Source organism: Brugia malayi (assembly GCF_000002995.4).
Source record: "Brugia malayi strain FR3 genome assembly, contig: Bm_v4_Chr2_contig_001, whole genome shotgun sequence".
NCBI lineage: Eukaryota > Metazoa > Nematoda > Chromadorea > Rhabditida > Onchocercidae > Brugia > Brugia malayi.
In genome coordinates this window covers 1,213,660-1,230,592 of record NW_025062476.1, presented here as the reverse complement: position 1 = coordinate 1,230,592, position 16,933 = coordinate 1,213,660, and the positions used below count along the sequence as shown (strand labels likewise).

The 16,933-nt window shown below is 30.1% G+C and overlaps 2 protein-coding genes and 1 non-coding gene across 4 annotated transcripts; 1 reads left to right on the top strand and 2 right to left on the bottom strand.

The window, feature by feature from the left end:
* Window positions 1-1,558: 1,558 nt before the first annotated feature.
* On the bottom strand, window positions 1,559-5,004 carry Bm10332 (Uncharacterized protein; the record flags this gene model as incomplete). The annotated part of the gene is made up of 2 exons (XM_043078054.1): window positions 1,559-1,839; window positions 4,914-5,004. 2 exons carry the CDS (start codon window positions 5,002-5,004, stop codon window positions 1,559-1,561), a joined length of 372 nt encoding a protein of 123 aa, XP_042933988.1.
* A 977-nt stretch (window positions 5,005-5,981) lies between these two features.
* Window positions 5,982-16,638, bottom strand: Bm4450 (Transmembrane protein 16C, putative; the record flags this gene model as incomplete). Of its 2 annotated transcripts, XM_043078052.1 has the most annotated exons (22): window positions 5,982-6,180; window positions 6,316-6,494; window positions 7,252-7,378; window positions 7,660-7,829; window positions 8,019-8,224; window positions 8,616-8,779; window positions 8,876-9,022; window positions 9,917-10,065; window positions 10,553-10,711; window positions 10,944-11,090; window positions 11,435-11,578; window positions 11,819-11,927; window positions 12,356-12,490; window positions 13,002-13,114; window positions 13,292-13,466; window positions 13,650-13,786; window positions 14,110-14,217; window positions 14,496-14,600; window positions 14,881-15,030; window positions 15,284-15,384; window positions 15,754-15,786; window positions 16,629-16,638. In XM_043078052.1, the coding sequence occupies 22 exons, from the start codon at window positions 16,636-16,638 to the stop codon at window positions 5,982-5,984; spliced, it is 2,967 nt and encodes a 988-aa protein (XP_042933986.1). The 2 variants fall into 2 exon arrangements, with proteins under 2 accessions (XP_042933986.1, XP_042933987.1); XM_043078053.1 differs by lacking the exon at window positions 15,754-15,786.
* Bm15525 lies at window positions 10,233-10,475 on the top strand (the record flags this gene model as incomplete). Its single annotated transcript, XR_006227918.1, has 1 exon — window positions 10,233-10,475. It is a non-coding gene; the product is annotated as a Eukaryotic small subunit ribosomal RNA (ribosomal RNA).
* Window positions 16,639-16,933: the final 295 nt, after the last annotated feature.

The following is a 16,933-nucleotide window of genomic DNA, read 5'->3' as shown; positions in this document are numbered from 1 at the left end:
ATATTCTTGTTTACCTTTTTAAATGGTTAATTGAAAACTTTCTGAAGAAATGATTTGAAGATATTTGTTGAATTCCAAATACACTCACTAAAAATGCATTCTCTCCATAATAATTTGCCCTGAAATTAGCAGCGATGGTTTCGACTTGTCTAGAATAAACCAAATGAGTCATAATTGAGGATACCTATTCGAGATTAGTTTAATTGTTGTGGTCATAATAAATTGGTAAATGTCGTGCATGTGTGTGTGTGTGTGTGTGTGTGTATGTGTATGTGTATGTGTATATGTGTGTGTATATATATGTGTGTGTGTGTCTGTTGAGGTAATTGACTTTAGGGAGTGAAATAAGCTGATCATGAATGCATTGTTCATGAAGGATAGAGAGAATGATGATGCAATGAATGGGTGGCTGCTAAACCAATCCTTAGATTAGAGCTTAGCCTAACGGTCATTTCGGTTGACCACAACAGGACAGTGGCTAGTCTGCTCTCCTCCAATTGACTGACTGAAAAGCTAAAATGCTTCGTGCCATATTGTTGTACCTGCTGTTAGAGTGATGAATTTTTCATAAAACGATTAGCATCACTCTCTCAACGCACAATGACTTATACATTTGTCACCCATCCTGAATTTGATGTGTCATCAAAATATTAATTAACTATATCCTGGCAATAGGTTCAGTTTGCAAATTTCTTCCATCTTTCCATTATTGCCTTCATTTACTTTTTCATTTGTTCATTTTCATTTACTATCATTTATTAATTAATTTAAAAATTTTTATTCCTGAAAATTTTTACATAAATATGTTTTAAGCGAAAAAATAAAAAATCACTATTTCAGGTTAATTTCAGGAATCACATAGCTTTGAGAATCCAAATATATATAATATATGAGTGAATAGTTTTTCTTAAAATTTCTTCCTCTTTTTAACATAAAAAGTGCTAACTGTAATAAATGGCTTGAAAAATATTCAAAATTCATTCAAACCCAAAATATTCAAATTACAATTTTATTTCTGCTCAAATTGAAAGAAGCATGTGATAGAGGTAATAATTATATAAAATACTTATATAAAAATTAAAATAAGACCGCAGAAAATGGATGAGTTAATAAGTTAATTCATTAAAGAAAAAGAATAGTAGAATATTAATTGTTGTATAATTTGGATAAAAAAAAGTTTTTTTTTTTTTTTTTTGAGTAAAAAAATATGATTAAAATAAATCAATGAAATATGATTTTTGCAATCGGTCTTTTTCAGAAGATCAAAGAACAATTTTTATTCACAAAGTCAACAAAAAAAAAAAAAAACTGCTCAGTTTATTTGAGAACTACTTGAAATTTGAAATTTAAAAACTACTCCATTGATCCATATATTTTTATTTTAAAAAATGAAGATTTTCCATTTGGAGGTAATAATATTTCAAAAGAAATAAAAATGAAAATATTTCGAGAAAAAATTTTTATGCAAAATATTTTGTATGAAGCATATTTAGCTTCCTAGTCTTTATACTTCTGGCTCATTTTCTAAAATGACTATAAAAACTAGAAAGAAAAACAATTATAAATAAGCATAGTTGTTCTTTGTTACTTTCTTATCATTACCTTCATCATTATCATCATCACTATCAGCATCTTCATTATTATCATCATCACTATCAGCATCTTCATCATTATCATCATCACTATCATCATCTTCATCATTATCATCATCACTATCATCATCTTCATCATTATCATCATCACTATCATCATCTTCGTTATTATCATCATCATTATCATCATCTTCATTATTATCATCATCACTATCATCATCATCATTATCATCATCACTATCATCATCTTCGTTATTATCATCATCATCATTATCATTATCATCAGCAAAATATTGTCGTTTTATTATTTACGTAAAATTTCCACGATGAATAAGGGAATTCATCAGTAAATTTCTGCTAAATCGCTGCATTGAAATGCAATAGAATCAGCACTCAGCCCAAGTTTGAAAATACTTTTGCTATTATTAATTGTGGAAAGTGCTCCGATTGCTGGTTCTGAAGATAATAAGCCGGACGACACACATACACACACACACACACACACACACACATACATACATACACACATACACGAAAAGGAAGTTTGTATGGAAAATAGACGATCGTAGTGATTGACTGACTAAGTAAGTAACTGACTCGATCATATCAATAGAATATAGAAAATTGAACAATAGATACCGGTTACACCTGTAGATCGAAAAGACGGAAACTCTCTGTCAACAAATATTGTGACACAGTAATTGTGGTGCTTATAGAAAATTAACTTTTTAAGATTATTACATACAATTATTGTTAGCAATTAATTATTAGAAGTTTGATTTTATCACTTATCTATCTGAAATGTTATCTATCAATTATCAAATTTTAATTTTAGTATAATGTCTAATTTTTAGCTATGTATTGACAATTTTTTTGATTTAGTTTCTTATATGTTTAAAGGTAAATTGATAAATTATTATGATTCTAAGTGAGAGGTCAAAATTTGAGCTAATTTATTTGTCAACAAATAGTAACAAGACGAATCATTAATGAATTTTCAGTTATAATGAAACGTTTGGTAAGGATTTTCACTTTTTTTGCAATAATTAATACTCAACTAAAGAAAGAGCTTCCACGTACACACGTCTACTGACATTTTGAAACGTGAAATAAATCTACTCCATTCAAGCTATCTGCTAAATCTTCAGTAGTAGGTTTGTTGAAATACTTTGACATAAAGTGAAAATGTAATGTAGAAATGTAACTAAGTTGAGTGCAGTTGTTTTTGTTAAATTGACGAATTAGATAACGCCAAATAATCTAATTTATTCCTTTATGTCTAATTTATTTGAGCTAATAAGCTAACAGTCGTTCAGAAATGAATGAAGTGGTTGAGAAGTATGTATGACATGACATGATTAAATTAAATTTTCATTTTGGTGATATTTGTGAATATAGATAATCCGAAAGATATTCTGAAAGCAAATACTATTGTTTACATATCTCTCTTTGTCACTAGAGTAAACATATCATGCTGGTTCACACCTTTTTTTTTTTAGAAGATATTTAATCATTCTTCATAAACAGTAATTTATGTTTGATAAGTATTACAGATACTAATAAAACAAAGAAGGGAAAGGTAAGCAAATGGATACGTGGTGTGACTGAAGTGGCTCAAGCCGTTTAAATCATCAATTGTCACAAAATCTATAAGTGTATTTATTTATTTATTTATCTATCTACCTAAATATCAAGATATATGCATATGTATAGATGTGTAGACAGACAAAGAGAAGAGGTGACACTTGACGTTGATATGTCGGTCCTCTCAAAACTTCAGAAATCTTCAATGAAACACGATAAATCAGCAATTTGATACTTCTTCAATTATTGTTATTGTGTAAGCATTTCAAATAACTACACCAATAGAGAATGCTCAATTTTTCTCACTCATTTAATGCGTAAAAGATATCACTTTGAATGGCTATTACACAACACGTAAATTATAGTACGTGTAACGTAGAAAATACGTTCCACTACACTATAGCACGTTTCGTTTAACGTGATGTACGTTCACATCCACTTATACTATTAATAGCCTATTATAAATTACTCAATGATTGTAGATATTAATAATGCTTGCTAATCGAAGAAAATGTAAATCATAAAGGTCAAGCAATACGTTAAACGTTGAACTCTTTATTCAATTTCATTTTTTCTCTGATAGTCTTCTCAGCTTTAAATTCCATACAGTTAAAATCTTTGATGTCTAATTACAGGTGAGATTAAAATTAACTTATCTTTCTATGTGTGTCATTTATACAGTAACTGATATCATTTATAGCCAAATTTCTTCAACCAAATTTATTTCATAATAAAATTAACTAATTAATTAATCAATTGGTAAGCATAATTTTTCAAGCAAAATATTCTGCATAGTATTACTATCTTTATACAGTATAATCCAGTTAATGACATAAGATTTAAAGGGATTGTGGACAAGAATAAGGTTAATGTAATATCATTCGAACAGTTTCAATTAAGTTCAAAATAAATTAGATTACAAAACTGCTCAATCACAATACGAGTAAAGGATAAATAAAGTTAAAAAAAAAAAGACCGGAATCAATTATAGAAGCGATATACAATATTGATTTATTTGAATAAAATTTTTCTGGATTTTTGAAAATAATCACTTTAGAAAATTATTTTAAAAAAGTACGGCAAATTTCGATATAATTTTGATACAATTACATGGCTAACCAATAAGAATGTAAACATAAGTTTAATTCAGTCATTGTACTCACATGTAAACAAATTCTAAAATGTTATCACTGATTAATTGATTGATTGATTATTGTGGCTAATCAATTTAGGTTAATTATTAATTGAGAAGTAATAATCAATTCGACACGCAAATCTATCTTACCGCAGATATTCTACAACTTCATTCCAATTTTCACATAAACTTTTGAGCATTTTAATATATTTTAGCTTCTCTTCAAGATGAAATACAGATGCAACATTCATAACCAGCAGCTACACTTATAGCAAATGCTGAACACTGAAATTTTGAAATTTTAGAATTTTTAGATGTGAATTCACTGCGCATTTATTTATTGTTAATTTTAAGAGAGAAAAAAAAAAATTCTAATGTAGCTGTGCATTACGATGGAGAACGAAGATCGAGATAAATTGATCCCCTCTGTAGCGATCAGTAATAAAACGAACTTTGATATCACTGATAATGATGGAAAGCCTCAGCTACTCCAGTTCGCCCATTAAGCAAAGTATCAATCCACCAGCATAATTTATGAAATAAACTAATATTGAAGAATCTAAGTGTTTAAATTAGTGATTAAACGAACAATTGCTGCTTACATGAGTAGCAAAACATCCAAAGACCAAGTGATAACTCATGATCATTTGATACGTCTTTGATAATAACATCATCAATCAAATTATTTTGCATATTATGAATACCTGAAATGTGTGACCATTCGACGTAACTTGAATTCTAAACAAAAATGTTAAGTTCTCAACAATCCATCATTCAAACATAAAATGATCATAGAATATCTCTCCAAACCTAACAATCATTACAAATTTTTATCAATAAAAGTAACATATACAATAAGCCCCTAAATCAATAATCCAGTTTAAAAGGAATTTAAAAAATTCCGAGTTAAAAAATCACTTTAAATGCAAGAGATAAGCTTTTAGTGTATTTATATTTCAATAAATAACAAATATATAGAAGCGTGACAAAAACATAAGTTATTGCCAAATAGAAACGACAATTAGAAATTAAAGAAACAATTACTTACTGCTGAATACAATTAATCTAAAAGTGATTTTGTTGTGGCTAAAAGCCACAACAAATATGTTAAGGCATGATAATCTGAACAAAATCACCAACATAGAAAAAAGAAAATTTAAGGCTGAAATTTAGCAGTGAAGAAATGATACCACAAGTCACAAAAAATGATAATGAAAATTATAAAACTAACACCACGAATTAATGATATATTTATATATGTGAATGAAATGATATGAAAAATGAAAAGATGCTAAAGTTGTTGTCACGAGAGTACTGAGTTATGGATGACAGTAAACAGAGAGGGAAAGAAAAGTACATCTGAAGGACAACAAAGTGGGCAGAACAACACAACAAAAATATGAAAAACAAATAACAATATCAATACAAAATACATCAACATTATATATTTAAAAAGCAATACTGAGAGATGAAGACGTGTAAGCTATTCACTCCCATTTTCTTGTTAGGTGAAAAAAAAAAAAAACATTAGCAAGCTCTAAAATTTCCTTTCATAGCCTTTAATAATCTATAAAACTTATTTCCTTAATTTGAAAAACGATGTTTTTTGCTAAAAAGAAAGTAACACTTCTCAAAAGGCAAATGAAAAACAGTATTTTCGTCAAGTAAAGTTACATATAAGGCCCATCTGAATCTACCGAATCTTGACATGTATGAAAACTACCACTGCCATGACTTCGAAGCGAGAGAAGAGAGTGCGCTCGCCTATTAAAATCTTCTCTCATAACCTTTTCTAGTTCAATCGATGCTTGCTCATTTCTGAATTGTCCCGGCTGGAAAACGAGCTCGTTTTGAGCAGAGTCCACCTGACTGAAAATATTTAAATCAGCAATAATTCATCGGAAAAAATAATGCTCGTAACTGTGTTGAGAAAAATTTTCGTCGCACAATTTGTATAAAAACTATTTCACAAATGAAATAAATCAAGATCATATATATATATACTTTTTTTCTGTATTATCTTGGCCGTTCTCTGAACCATTTCGGGCGCTGACTCCTGAAGTAATATCTGAAATTCGAGCCTGTCGTGCGAGGAAACGCTGTCGTTGTAGTTGAATGAAAATATTCGCTGGAATATCGGGTATCACATAAGCAACCATAGCTTTAACCAATGCCACTAAATGCTTAAAAAAATATATTCATAAATAATACAGATGTGAAGCAAATGAATCGAACTCAGTCATATCTAAAAAGTCCATTAAACTAAAAGTCACATCAGTTTCATACTGAATGTCATGAATTGCTATGAAAAAACTTTAAATGGATAGCTGTCAATGCAGTGGTTTTGAAAAACTTAAAATACGACACCCCAGCAAAGGAATTAAGCTATAAAGAAAAAAAAAATGCCAAAAAGAACGTTAAAAATCTTTAAAATAATTAATAACCAACAATTTTACAGATGTATTATTGGTTTCCCCACTTCTACGCCATGCTTTTGACAACATTGTCATATTTTCACTACCCCAATTATGCTATTATTTGAGGGAGTTCTATAAATAGTCCGACAAAGCTGCTATTATAAATAAACATAATAGAGTATCCTTCAAATAAATCGATTCAAAAATATTCCTAACTTCATTGTCAATGATAAATAAATGCTTGTATCAAGAATATAGAGTTAATTTACATTTACTATTAACTTACATTGCTAAATAATAATGAAACATCAAATGAAAATGAACCAGATTTTTTCCTAAAACATGGAGGACGAAACATTAATGTCATCATTACGAATTTTTGCTATAATAATTACTGATGTTAGTAGCCATCTTTGTAACCTTCATTTCAAAGTTATTCTGTTTCGAAACATATATTTTGACTCAAATCAAGGTAAGTTATTATAATTATAAAGTAATTTGTTGCACAAAATAAACAACTTGCTTCGAAAATAAGGACAAATGCCAAGCGAAAAGTAAAAACAATCCACCACTGCATTGTGAAACCATAATCATTGTCACAGTTTGCTAACGGATCGATTGTACATGGTGGTTTTCTGTAGTCACGGAACCTGACGAATAACGAAATTCTATAGCTTCTATACAAAAACAAATAAAAGTGTCAGTGAGATATAAAAAGGATCATTTTCCTTATTTATACCATATATTCATCAAGCCTATGGTAGTAACATCCTTGTACCATTAAAACAAAAACTTTTCTGAAGCAAAATGAAGTATATTAGTTACATTTTATTTCGGACTGTTCAAAAATAACTATACAAACTCATATCTTTTAAAATTAATGTAAAATTTGAATTATAAAAAGAAGTGCTATCTAATTTTATAAACCAACCTACAAACAGTTATGTTATCATTCTTGAATTCGCTCCATTTGACAAAAATTTCAGATGAATCATAAAAGGAGAGTGAGTTATTCACGTATCCATACAATTCATCATGCATATACACAAATCGATAAACAAAACGGGGTATGAAATCGCTTGTAAATGCTATGATGCAAGCCTTTAAATAGAAAATTACATTGCATAATATAAAAAGCGATTGATTGTTCAATCAGTTCATTTATTACTTTATTCAAATATCTTTCATGCAAATCAATTGAACAAGGTATCAATTTTTCAAATGAACAATATTTTTCTACTAATTTAGAGTGAGATTGAGATCTTTGCTGAAAATGAAAATGAAACTAACGTTAACGAGAACTGCTGCTCTGCTAATCATGCTTAAGATAGGCAACCAGATACCAATATCACGTGCTCGCTCCGGTATAGGACGTCGAGTAGCAACGACGTATTTGTATGCATCGACTCGAATTTCAAGAATATTATTTACCAAAGCAAAAAGTGGAGCAAGTGGAAATGCTGACACAAAAAGAGTTACAAAGCCAAATTGTATCACTGAAAAAAGGTTTCTTTTCATGAAAAAAGTATTGAGGAAAGCTGTTGCTGTTCATTTTATCATGAATAATTCAGTAAAAGGCACACAAATAAGGATTGAAGAGAATATCTTTTGAAATTCTATGAACCTAAGAGTTTAAAAAAAAAAAAAAACTACCTATACTACAGCGTTCAACAGTGAGTATTTTGAAAGAGAAAGCTATGATTCAGAGATTCTTGAAAAAGATATATGTATGTTAAAAGAATTTAATCTTGAGAACTTATGGATTAGACATTGATAAGAGATAAACTAATAGTAGAGCAATCACTATGCTTTCTGTTTACAAAACTTTCACACCGTCTGATATCTAAAAGAAACCAGAATATAAACATCGAAATTACTTTGACCGACCCATTTCCAAATATTCGTCAAATAAGAATTGTTCATATGTAGGATTGAGTACATAATCTTGCTCCCATCTAGCCATTCGATTGGCTAGTTCATGTTTTGTTCTTTCGTCTCGTTGCTTTTTGGTTTCTAATAACCGCAGCGACCGGAACCAAGTCATAAGTACTCTAAAAACTAACTTTCAAAATCAATAATCATTTGATGGATAGTAAAGTTTTCATTTCTAAAGAAAGTGATAATAGAATCCGAGAAATGTTGCTTACGGCCATGCAAATTCCACAAAACCATTCCAGAATTGTTTACCGCACATGATGATTGCCAATTGTATTACAAGCTCAACCATACAACCAGCTGGATCGCATTCTTCTGGTCGGAGACCAAAATAATGTCGTCCAGGTACGCTCGACAAACTAAAGAAATCCACTTATAAAATGCTTGTTGAAATCGATTGCACATTCTTAATTTGCTGATTTTACACCATTATCAGCATGAGAATCAAGAGAATACCGTTAACCTGGAATTGATCAATTAGAAGATGAACCGGAAAACTGTTTGTTATTTTTCCGCATGAATACAATTAAGGTTTGTTGCTGACCAAAGCATATCTGACAGAAGATTGACATGCATGATATCTTTAACTCCGAAATATAATGCCTCATAAAAAAATAAGAAATATATTGAAAAATTATCCAGCTATGAAAACAAAACTAAAGTTCCAGTGTCAGCGTGTTGTTAAGCATAAGCGGTGATGTCTTGAAAAGAGTAATCTAAGAATCGAGATTGGCAAAAATACATAACAAAACAAAGTGAAGTGTATATTGAATTGAAGTGAATGATAAGTCTCAAACTTCTAAATAATCACCAAACATTGCAGTGAGAAAAAAATCAACTTAAAAATTAGAATTAAGGTAATTTGTTTATTTACTATTGTAAAAGGCAAATAGATCACGTTACGAACGTCGTGAAACTGAGCAGAAATGGTAGAAATGGCTGTCCAAAATGTCATTACAGCGATGGCTAGTTATCCTCGATGAAAGTAATACAAAAGAGATACGGTGGCTGGAAAATGAATTCAGAAACAGCCTCAATTTAATCAGAGCATATTTTCAATCAAAAATGATTTCAAATACAGTCCATAAATCATTCGCTCATAAAAATGAATAGATGAACAAACCGCCACTAAATTAAATGGAAAAAGATAGTAGCATCACATCATACAGAAAGATTAGCAGTACTTATGCAATATTGATTTCGTTATATAATTATTGATCATCAAATTTAAATCCAAAAATTTTAAAACATACTTGCCCTTTACAAAAGCAATGTAAAAGATGGACGAGTAGTAGTTGATAAACTGGAATAAATAAACTTTAAACGTGTAACTATTATCGAATTCAAGTTGCGTCCTTGGACATTCCCAATCTGTTAATTTCAGCGCCAGATATGAATAAAGCTAAAAGCAAATGGAATCGCAGGTGAAATAGTAGAAGTAAGTGGTACCTTAGTTTCCCTCTAATTTGGGTAATTTTTGTGATCGTTCTCTTCTCATGATGTTAACTTCTCTAAGCTAGTTTCATGGTTAAAAAACAAACCCAGGAGTACCATTCGAAAATTTAGAAACCTACTTTGTTGGACGTTAATATCTTCTGTTAATATAATATTCCCTTAGCCTGCAACTGTCTAGATAAAAATCCAATAACTATTTAGTAGGCTACAGTATTTCTCGCTATTAGATTAAACCAGACAAATCACTCCACCGACTAAGAATGGCCACGCACTACCAAACACCAAATCATTAAAGAGCTCTCAATCTGTCATCCATATGGTGTCCGAGTTAGGTGAGTTTTGTCGTGTTGAATCGCAGGCATCGGCAGAAAACAACTACAAAAGCAGGTTATTTTCAGCAATCTTGAATAAATTAAAAAAATTTTCAAACATACATAGCTCATTGCTAAAATAATAGCTAAATTCAGTGTGGCAGCAGTAGTGAATGTGAGAAGATTTGCATATGGTTTCATTTTATCCACTCGATAAAGAACCTGAGAGAATACGATTCGATAAATTATAATACCAATAACGAATGCTATCACGAGAAACAGCTGCAGAAAACACAAATAATCGAAGCAGTTTTAAAAGTAATTGAAAAAAAGAATCATCGCATCGTCTTTCACATTATTCATAGGCAACAACAACAACAATGATACAGAATAAAACAAAAAAACTAGGCTGTTGACTCAACTGCTAACAAAAAAATTCTCGTCGCATTTCAGCATGTCCTTATTAAATGAAAAAGTTAAATTATATTAACTGATTACCAAAAAAGAAACTCACAAAGAACAGAACAGTTACACCGGATCCAATTAAATGCAGAAATCTATAACTGAATGCTAGATAAGGTTCCAGTTCTTGCGTAACCGGATTTATTCGCATTGTTTTCGCTCTTTTAACACGTAACTGGTATTCAGGCCTAACTGTTTCCTGAAGTAAATAATTCATTTAATCACGAAAAGTTTAAAAACTTCTGTGTTCAAAAACGATGGAACTAATGGTGCTTGTAAACATAATACATTCAGCCAACGATTCTTATTAAGAAAAAAGAAATAGGACTTAATGCATTAAAGAAAAGAAAAAAAAAGAAACAAATTTTAATAGAGAGAAACTTTGCAGCAGTATAGCGTTTACTAGAATGATTATAAGAATGATGTTTACTACTACTTATTCTACAGTTTATTAATGCGTTTTGAGCGAATTATAGAGAATCTGAATATAAATTTTTACTAGAAACATTTATTATAATCTTCAAAGAAAAAAAAGTGGAAAACCTCATCAACTTCAAAATCAAGCAAGCCCCATTTCCAGGCCACTTCAGCGTGATATCTTTTCCAACCTTCCAGAAACAGCGTTGCAAATACACTCATCAAGGCAGCAAATATAACAGTCGACGTATTATCAAACACATATGACAGCTGCAACTCAATAAGTTACAAATAAATGTATAAAGTAAAAAAGGATCGTCTAAGTCATCAACTATATTTTAATAGTAAAATGAAGACACAAAAAAAGCACATAATACTGAAAAAAGCAAGGTAAAAAATATAAGCAGGAATTGAAAGAAATAGCAAAGAATGCCCTGCTTGATTCAGTAGCTTGCTTCGGAAAAATTTTTTAATTTCACTGTAAAATAATCACAAGCACTTAGACAACACCTTTGAGTATATACAGCTAGAATTAAGTCGAGTGTAATCACAATACTTGTCACACGTTGGACATAATATTACTTCAGCACCGATTCCATCACTACCACAAATGTCGTTACTGAAACAGCACAGTGTAGATTCAAAATCCAAGAAACCCTAAATCTTAGGACTCAAATTTGCAATTCACTTAAAATGCAAAAAGTTCTTTAATCAATGGAAAATGCTCTAAAACTCATCTCAAAAATATAAAATTGCTAGACCTGTCGCCAAATTTTGCTCTTCATTTTTAACTGCCTATAATTTCCTCAATTTCTAGTAAGTCTAATCATCAAATTAATTATCCTATCAAATAAAACTTTAGGAATGCCACCACTTACAAACAATTATAAAAAAATAAGATCTAAGTTTAAAATGCTACCTGTATAAGAAAGATCTCAATAAGTGTTCTACTTTGCCCAAATTTTGAAAATTTGGTGGAAAAGATCGACGTGTGTGTGTAAAAATGAATAAAAACAAATCCGAATTTAAACAGAAATAAAAATAAACCTCGGTATATCCTCTGAAATCGTTAATATTCCATAAGTAAAACATAAAATGCCGATAATAGAAGCAAGTACTAAAATTTTCGTATAATAACCTAACCAAGCAAAATACCATCCAACTTTTGAGCCGAAATATTTCCTACAAACATTAATCTAACAAATCCTGTTGTCAAACTTCCAAAGCAAAGCAAATCCCATCCTATAACCACCAAAGATCAACTCTACACCGATAATGTTTATTATTAAATCTGATTTCTAGTGAATGATTAAAACACCGTATACGAAATTAATTCTGACGCTAGCAGTAATAAAAACGAATTTCATTTAAAATCGATTTCGATTTATAAAATGCATTAATCCAATTTCCGTTCTTGAATCAAGACAATGAGAGTTGAGCATAATTTCGGTTTTGCCTATGGAAATCCTAAAACGGAATGAGATGGAGAAAAGAATTATTAGATTTGATTTCAAATGAGAAAACTAATTCTGACGTCAGTAGCAATAAAAGGAAACTTCAGTTGAAATCGATTTCAATTTATAAAATGCATTAATCCAATTTCCGTTCTTGAATCAAAACAATGAGAATTGAGCATAATTTTGATATGGAAATCCTAAGACGGAATGAGATGGAGAAAAGAACAATGACATACTTTATTAAAGAAAGTGGCTGATATTTATAAATGTTTGTAATACGAGCCCAGTTCCAGTATAAAAATTCACGATCAGTGCTTTTATCAACACTATATTCATTCCAACCACAGTCCTAGAATAAAAATGACAAAAAATTATTGCCAAATAAAACATACATAAAAAAATAAAACATAAACTGAATTATAAAAAGCATCAAACCATCCAACCAACCAAACATTTCTGTCCAAATAATAGGTTATAAAAGTTTGCACCTGAATATTTAAAAGTGTCCTGAATAATCAAAATTTACCTCATGCAATGGAAAAGCTGATGTATATGTATTATTCTTGATCAAACGTTGTATGCCAACGCGATACTTTTCAGCTTCATGTGTGTCGTACCTAGTTCGAATTAATAAATCATACACTAACCGACTTCGTTCTGAGTCGTCAAAAAATGTGTCCGGATTTTCGTGACCAACATAACTATAGAATATTACACAAATAAATCCTACAGTTCACACATACCAAGAAAGAGCTAATTATATGGATTACGAAAATAAAGCCTTTTCCTACTGAATCACATATAAATTTATTTACTTATCTTGATTCTTCTTATACATCAATGTCTAAAAGTAGAGATTTTAAATAAAAAACAAATAAAAATACCATTCCAAATGGGCAGCCACAAAGGGAGCTGTAAAATAATTTGGTTCTTTTAAACGTTCATTTGTCTTCTCATCAAATGTTAAAAAACGAAATCTTTTCATAAATTTGTCCAATATGCCTTCCAAAACGGTTCGTTCCTGAAATAAAGAAACTAATATTTTGCAAATTCAATGTAAATAAGTATTTCATTGACAAGAAAAAATTCCTCAATGTCATAAATCTGGCGTTTTAAAAAATAGTTTATGGGAAAATATATTTAAAACTTCTTGATATTACTAACTCCTGTAGATTTAAGCTATAAGGAAACGGCAAGGAAACATGTGAATATCATCTGTACCTTTTCAATAAAACTATATTGCTTGAGACAAAAATAAGGTCCCAATAATGTTAATTTTAAATAATAAAATAATTTTATAACTGAACATTATAATTCATTTTCACATCGCAAAAATCAACTAACTTTCACATCGCTTTGCAATACTGGCATTTTCAAACAAAGACTTTCAGCTTGTTTCATTAGCAGCAAAAATGGTGCATGAACTAATACAAAGTGAGTCCTTTTGCAATACTGAAAACCACATGTTTCAAAAACTGAATGAATTTATATGAATCACTTTTTATAAGTAGCTGTTTCCCTATTTTACATCGAAAAATTCTCCATTTGCGTAGAAATTTTCCAGTAAATGAAACTTGACATTCCTCATTAATTAGAAGTTCAGATTCATTTTCAACCTCAAACTAAGTACTGAAAAATGCAAATAAAAAAAATGTGATATGAAATCTTTCCGAAAATACGCCGTAAATGTTCGAAACTTAGAAATAAGGGACAAATTGTAAAAACCATACCTTTCCTTCAACATGCTCTAATTCCAATCCTAGCTCCCTTAAATTCGCCTCGTACTGTAAGCGTTTATTTACTTTTTTCTCCTCTCTTGATCTTGCATGAGCGCTCTATAACAATACCATGTAAGATGGCTTTTGAAACTGGTATTTGCAGAAATTCTGATAGCTTCTCGAGAAAATATGCTCATTATTTTGGCCCATATAGTACCGTATTGTCGGTCCAGTATGATATAACTACAACTGATAGCATGCTTGCGGAATTGTGTAGCAAGCTGTAAGTTTTAAAATATCAGTAAGCTAAAATTGGAAGAATCCCGCCTAACAAAATGAAATCGAGAGTGAGTAACAAACCATTAACAAATATATTTAATTTTAAAGCACTGCTTACATCTTCTACATCGTTTATACTACTCGATTCTTCTTCACCATCCATCTCACTACATTCATAAGTCAGAACGTAATCAATTTTCCTTTTACCATCTTTAAAATATGTAGTCTGGAAGTTATTTCGCTGAGGCTTCGAAATTTCATCCCTTCTCTGGAAGATTCACAAATTCATAAACAGTTGTAGCAGTTACTAGATTATGAATAAAGCATATTTTACCTGAGGATGCCAAGAAATGTCTGTAATAATCTCTATCACCCTCCACTTCTCTATAATTTATAAAAATACCATTTTTACTATTTACTATTTTCCATCCTCATCTGCTGATCCGACTACAAATCCCCTAATTTTTTATTCACTGAAGAAACATTTTACATTACACAGATCATGAAAATGACACCCTTACCTCCTTTTCTGCTAGTTCAGTGATATTCATTATCAGTGACTCACACTCAAAACTATCGCTACGCTGCAAGCAATGTCTTCGATTATTGCTAAGCGACGTTCCTATAAAAAGAATCTTAATTTATACAGCGAGTAATCTGAATAAATAATCTGCTGCAGCACTTATTTTATGCATTCAGTATATGGTGGAAGGAACATGATCAGTAATACTCATTTAAAAAATTGTATGAGAAAATATGATCAAAATATACAACAGCATAAGCCATTAATAAACCGAAATGTGCAAAATCAAAAATGCATAAGTGTTAACAAAGCAAAAAGAAAAGAACGAAAATGTACCAGAAAAACGAAATTATTCCCATTGATATCAAATACATTCACTACCATTTTAAAGCCTTATTCATAGCAATAGAAATGCACAAGCGTTATGTTTTTTTTGGAGTGAAAAAACTGTTACTTGTAAATACTTACCACAATTCATTGCAGCAATCATATGTAAAAGTTCTAGAATTGTCATAATATTATCAACTTTTTACCGATGTGCCATCACTTGTGCTTTACCCATATTTAATAAGAAAACAACTAGTTGAGCATAAAATGATAATGAAATAATAATTCGAGATTAATTTAAGATGTTTGCATTTTTTTACTACCTTGAATACGAGAGCAGTGCAATTTTTATGCAAGTGGAAGAAATTACTGTAGTAAATATCGCTTTAATGTGATGCAGAGGGTTATAGTGATAACAAAAACATAAATGGAAATTTAACATACATTGTTGCTATTTTAAATGTTGAAACAAAAAAAAACTAAATGAAACAAAATTAAAACATAATAAAATTAAAAAAAAGAGAACGCACTTAAATACGGGAAAGTGGACTATTTAAATTGCATTCGGATAATTCATCGCATAAAATTTCAGACAGTGCATGCTCAAAAAAATTGGCTCATTCCCGATGCGAATGAATCATTTCTTTTATGATGAAATCATTTTTTACGAGGAACAAACCGACATCGGTACTTCGTTTAAGGGTAATTATTTCTGTTATCTTCAAACTGTTTTATATTGTTTTATATCTTTGACTATCTTCTGCTTGTAGATTACTCATTGCTTTGTTCTATAAAATGCTTGTTCCGCTTGCTCTAAGATAGAAACACCATTATAAAAAACTAACAATCATAAAAAGTCAGCAATGAAACCATCCAAGTTATCATTACTGCAATAAATTTGCTATCTCAGTAGTTAAGTAGTAATTAACGAATATTTTCTTTCTATAAAATGAAAACTCAGTCTGCTTTTAATACAAACAAGTCAGAAATATAAGAGATAATTTCCTATCAAATACCTAATTCCATGATAGCTTGCGCCGGTGATGTTATGTCGTCATATATTCATCCATCATGGTTCATGCCTGTAACACAGTTGAATGTAAGCAAACAATAATCAAAAAATTAAAAAGGTGCAAAGTACTCGGCAAAAATTAAGTAAAAATTGACTGATAAAGCCGAACTCTACAAATAAGGTATAATATTAAAAAGTAGTTCAGAATGATCAAAGCTGAAAAAAAAGTCAATAATTTAGTGTAGTAAAGTACCTGAAAGAAGTCACTTACAAATGTATAATCAAATAAAATTTTGAACAGTGGTAACA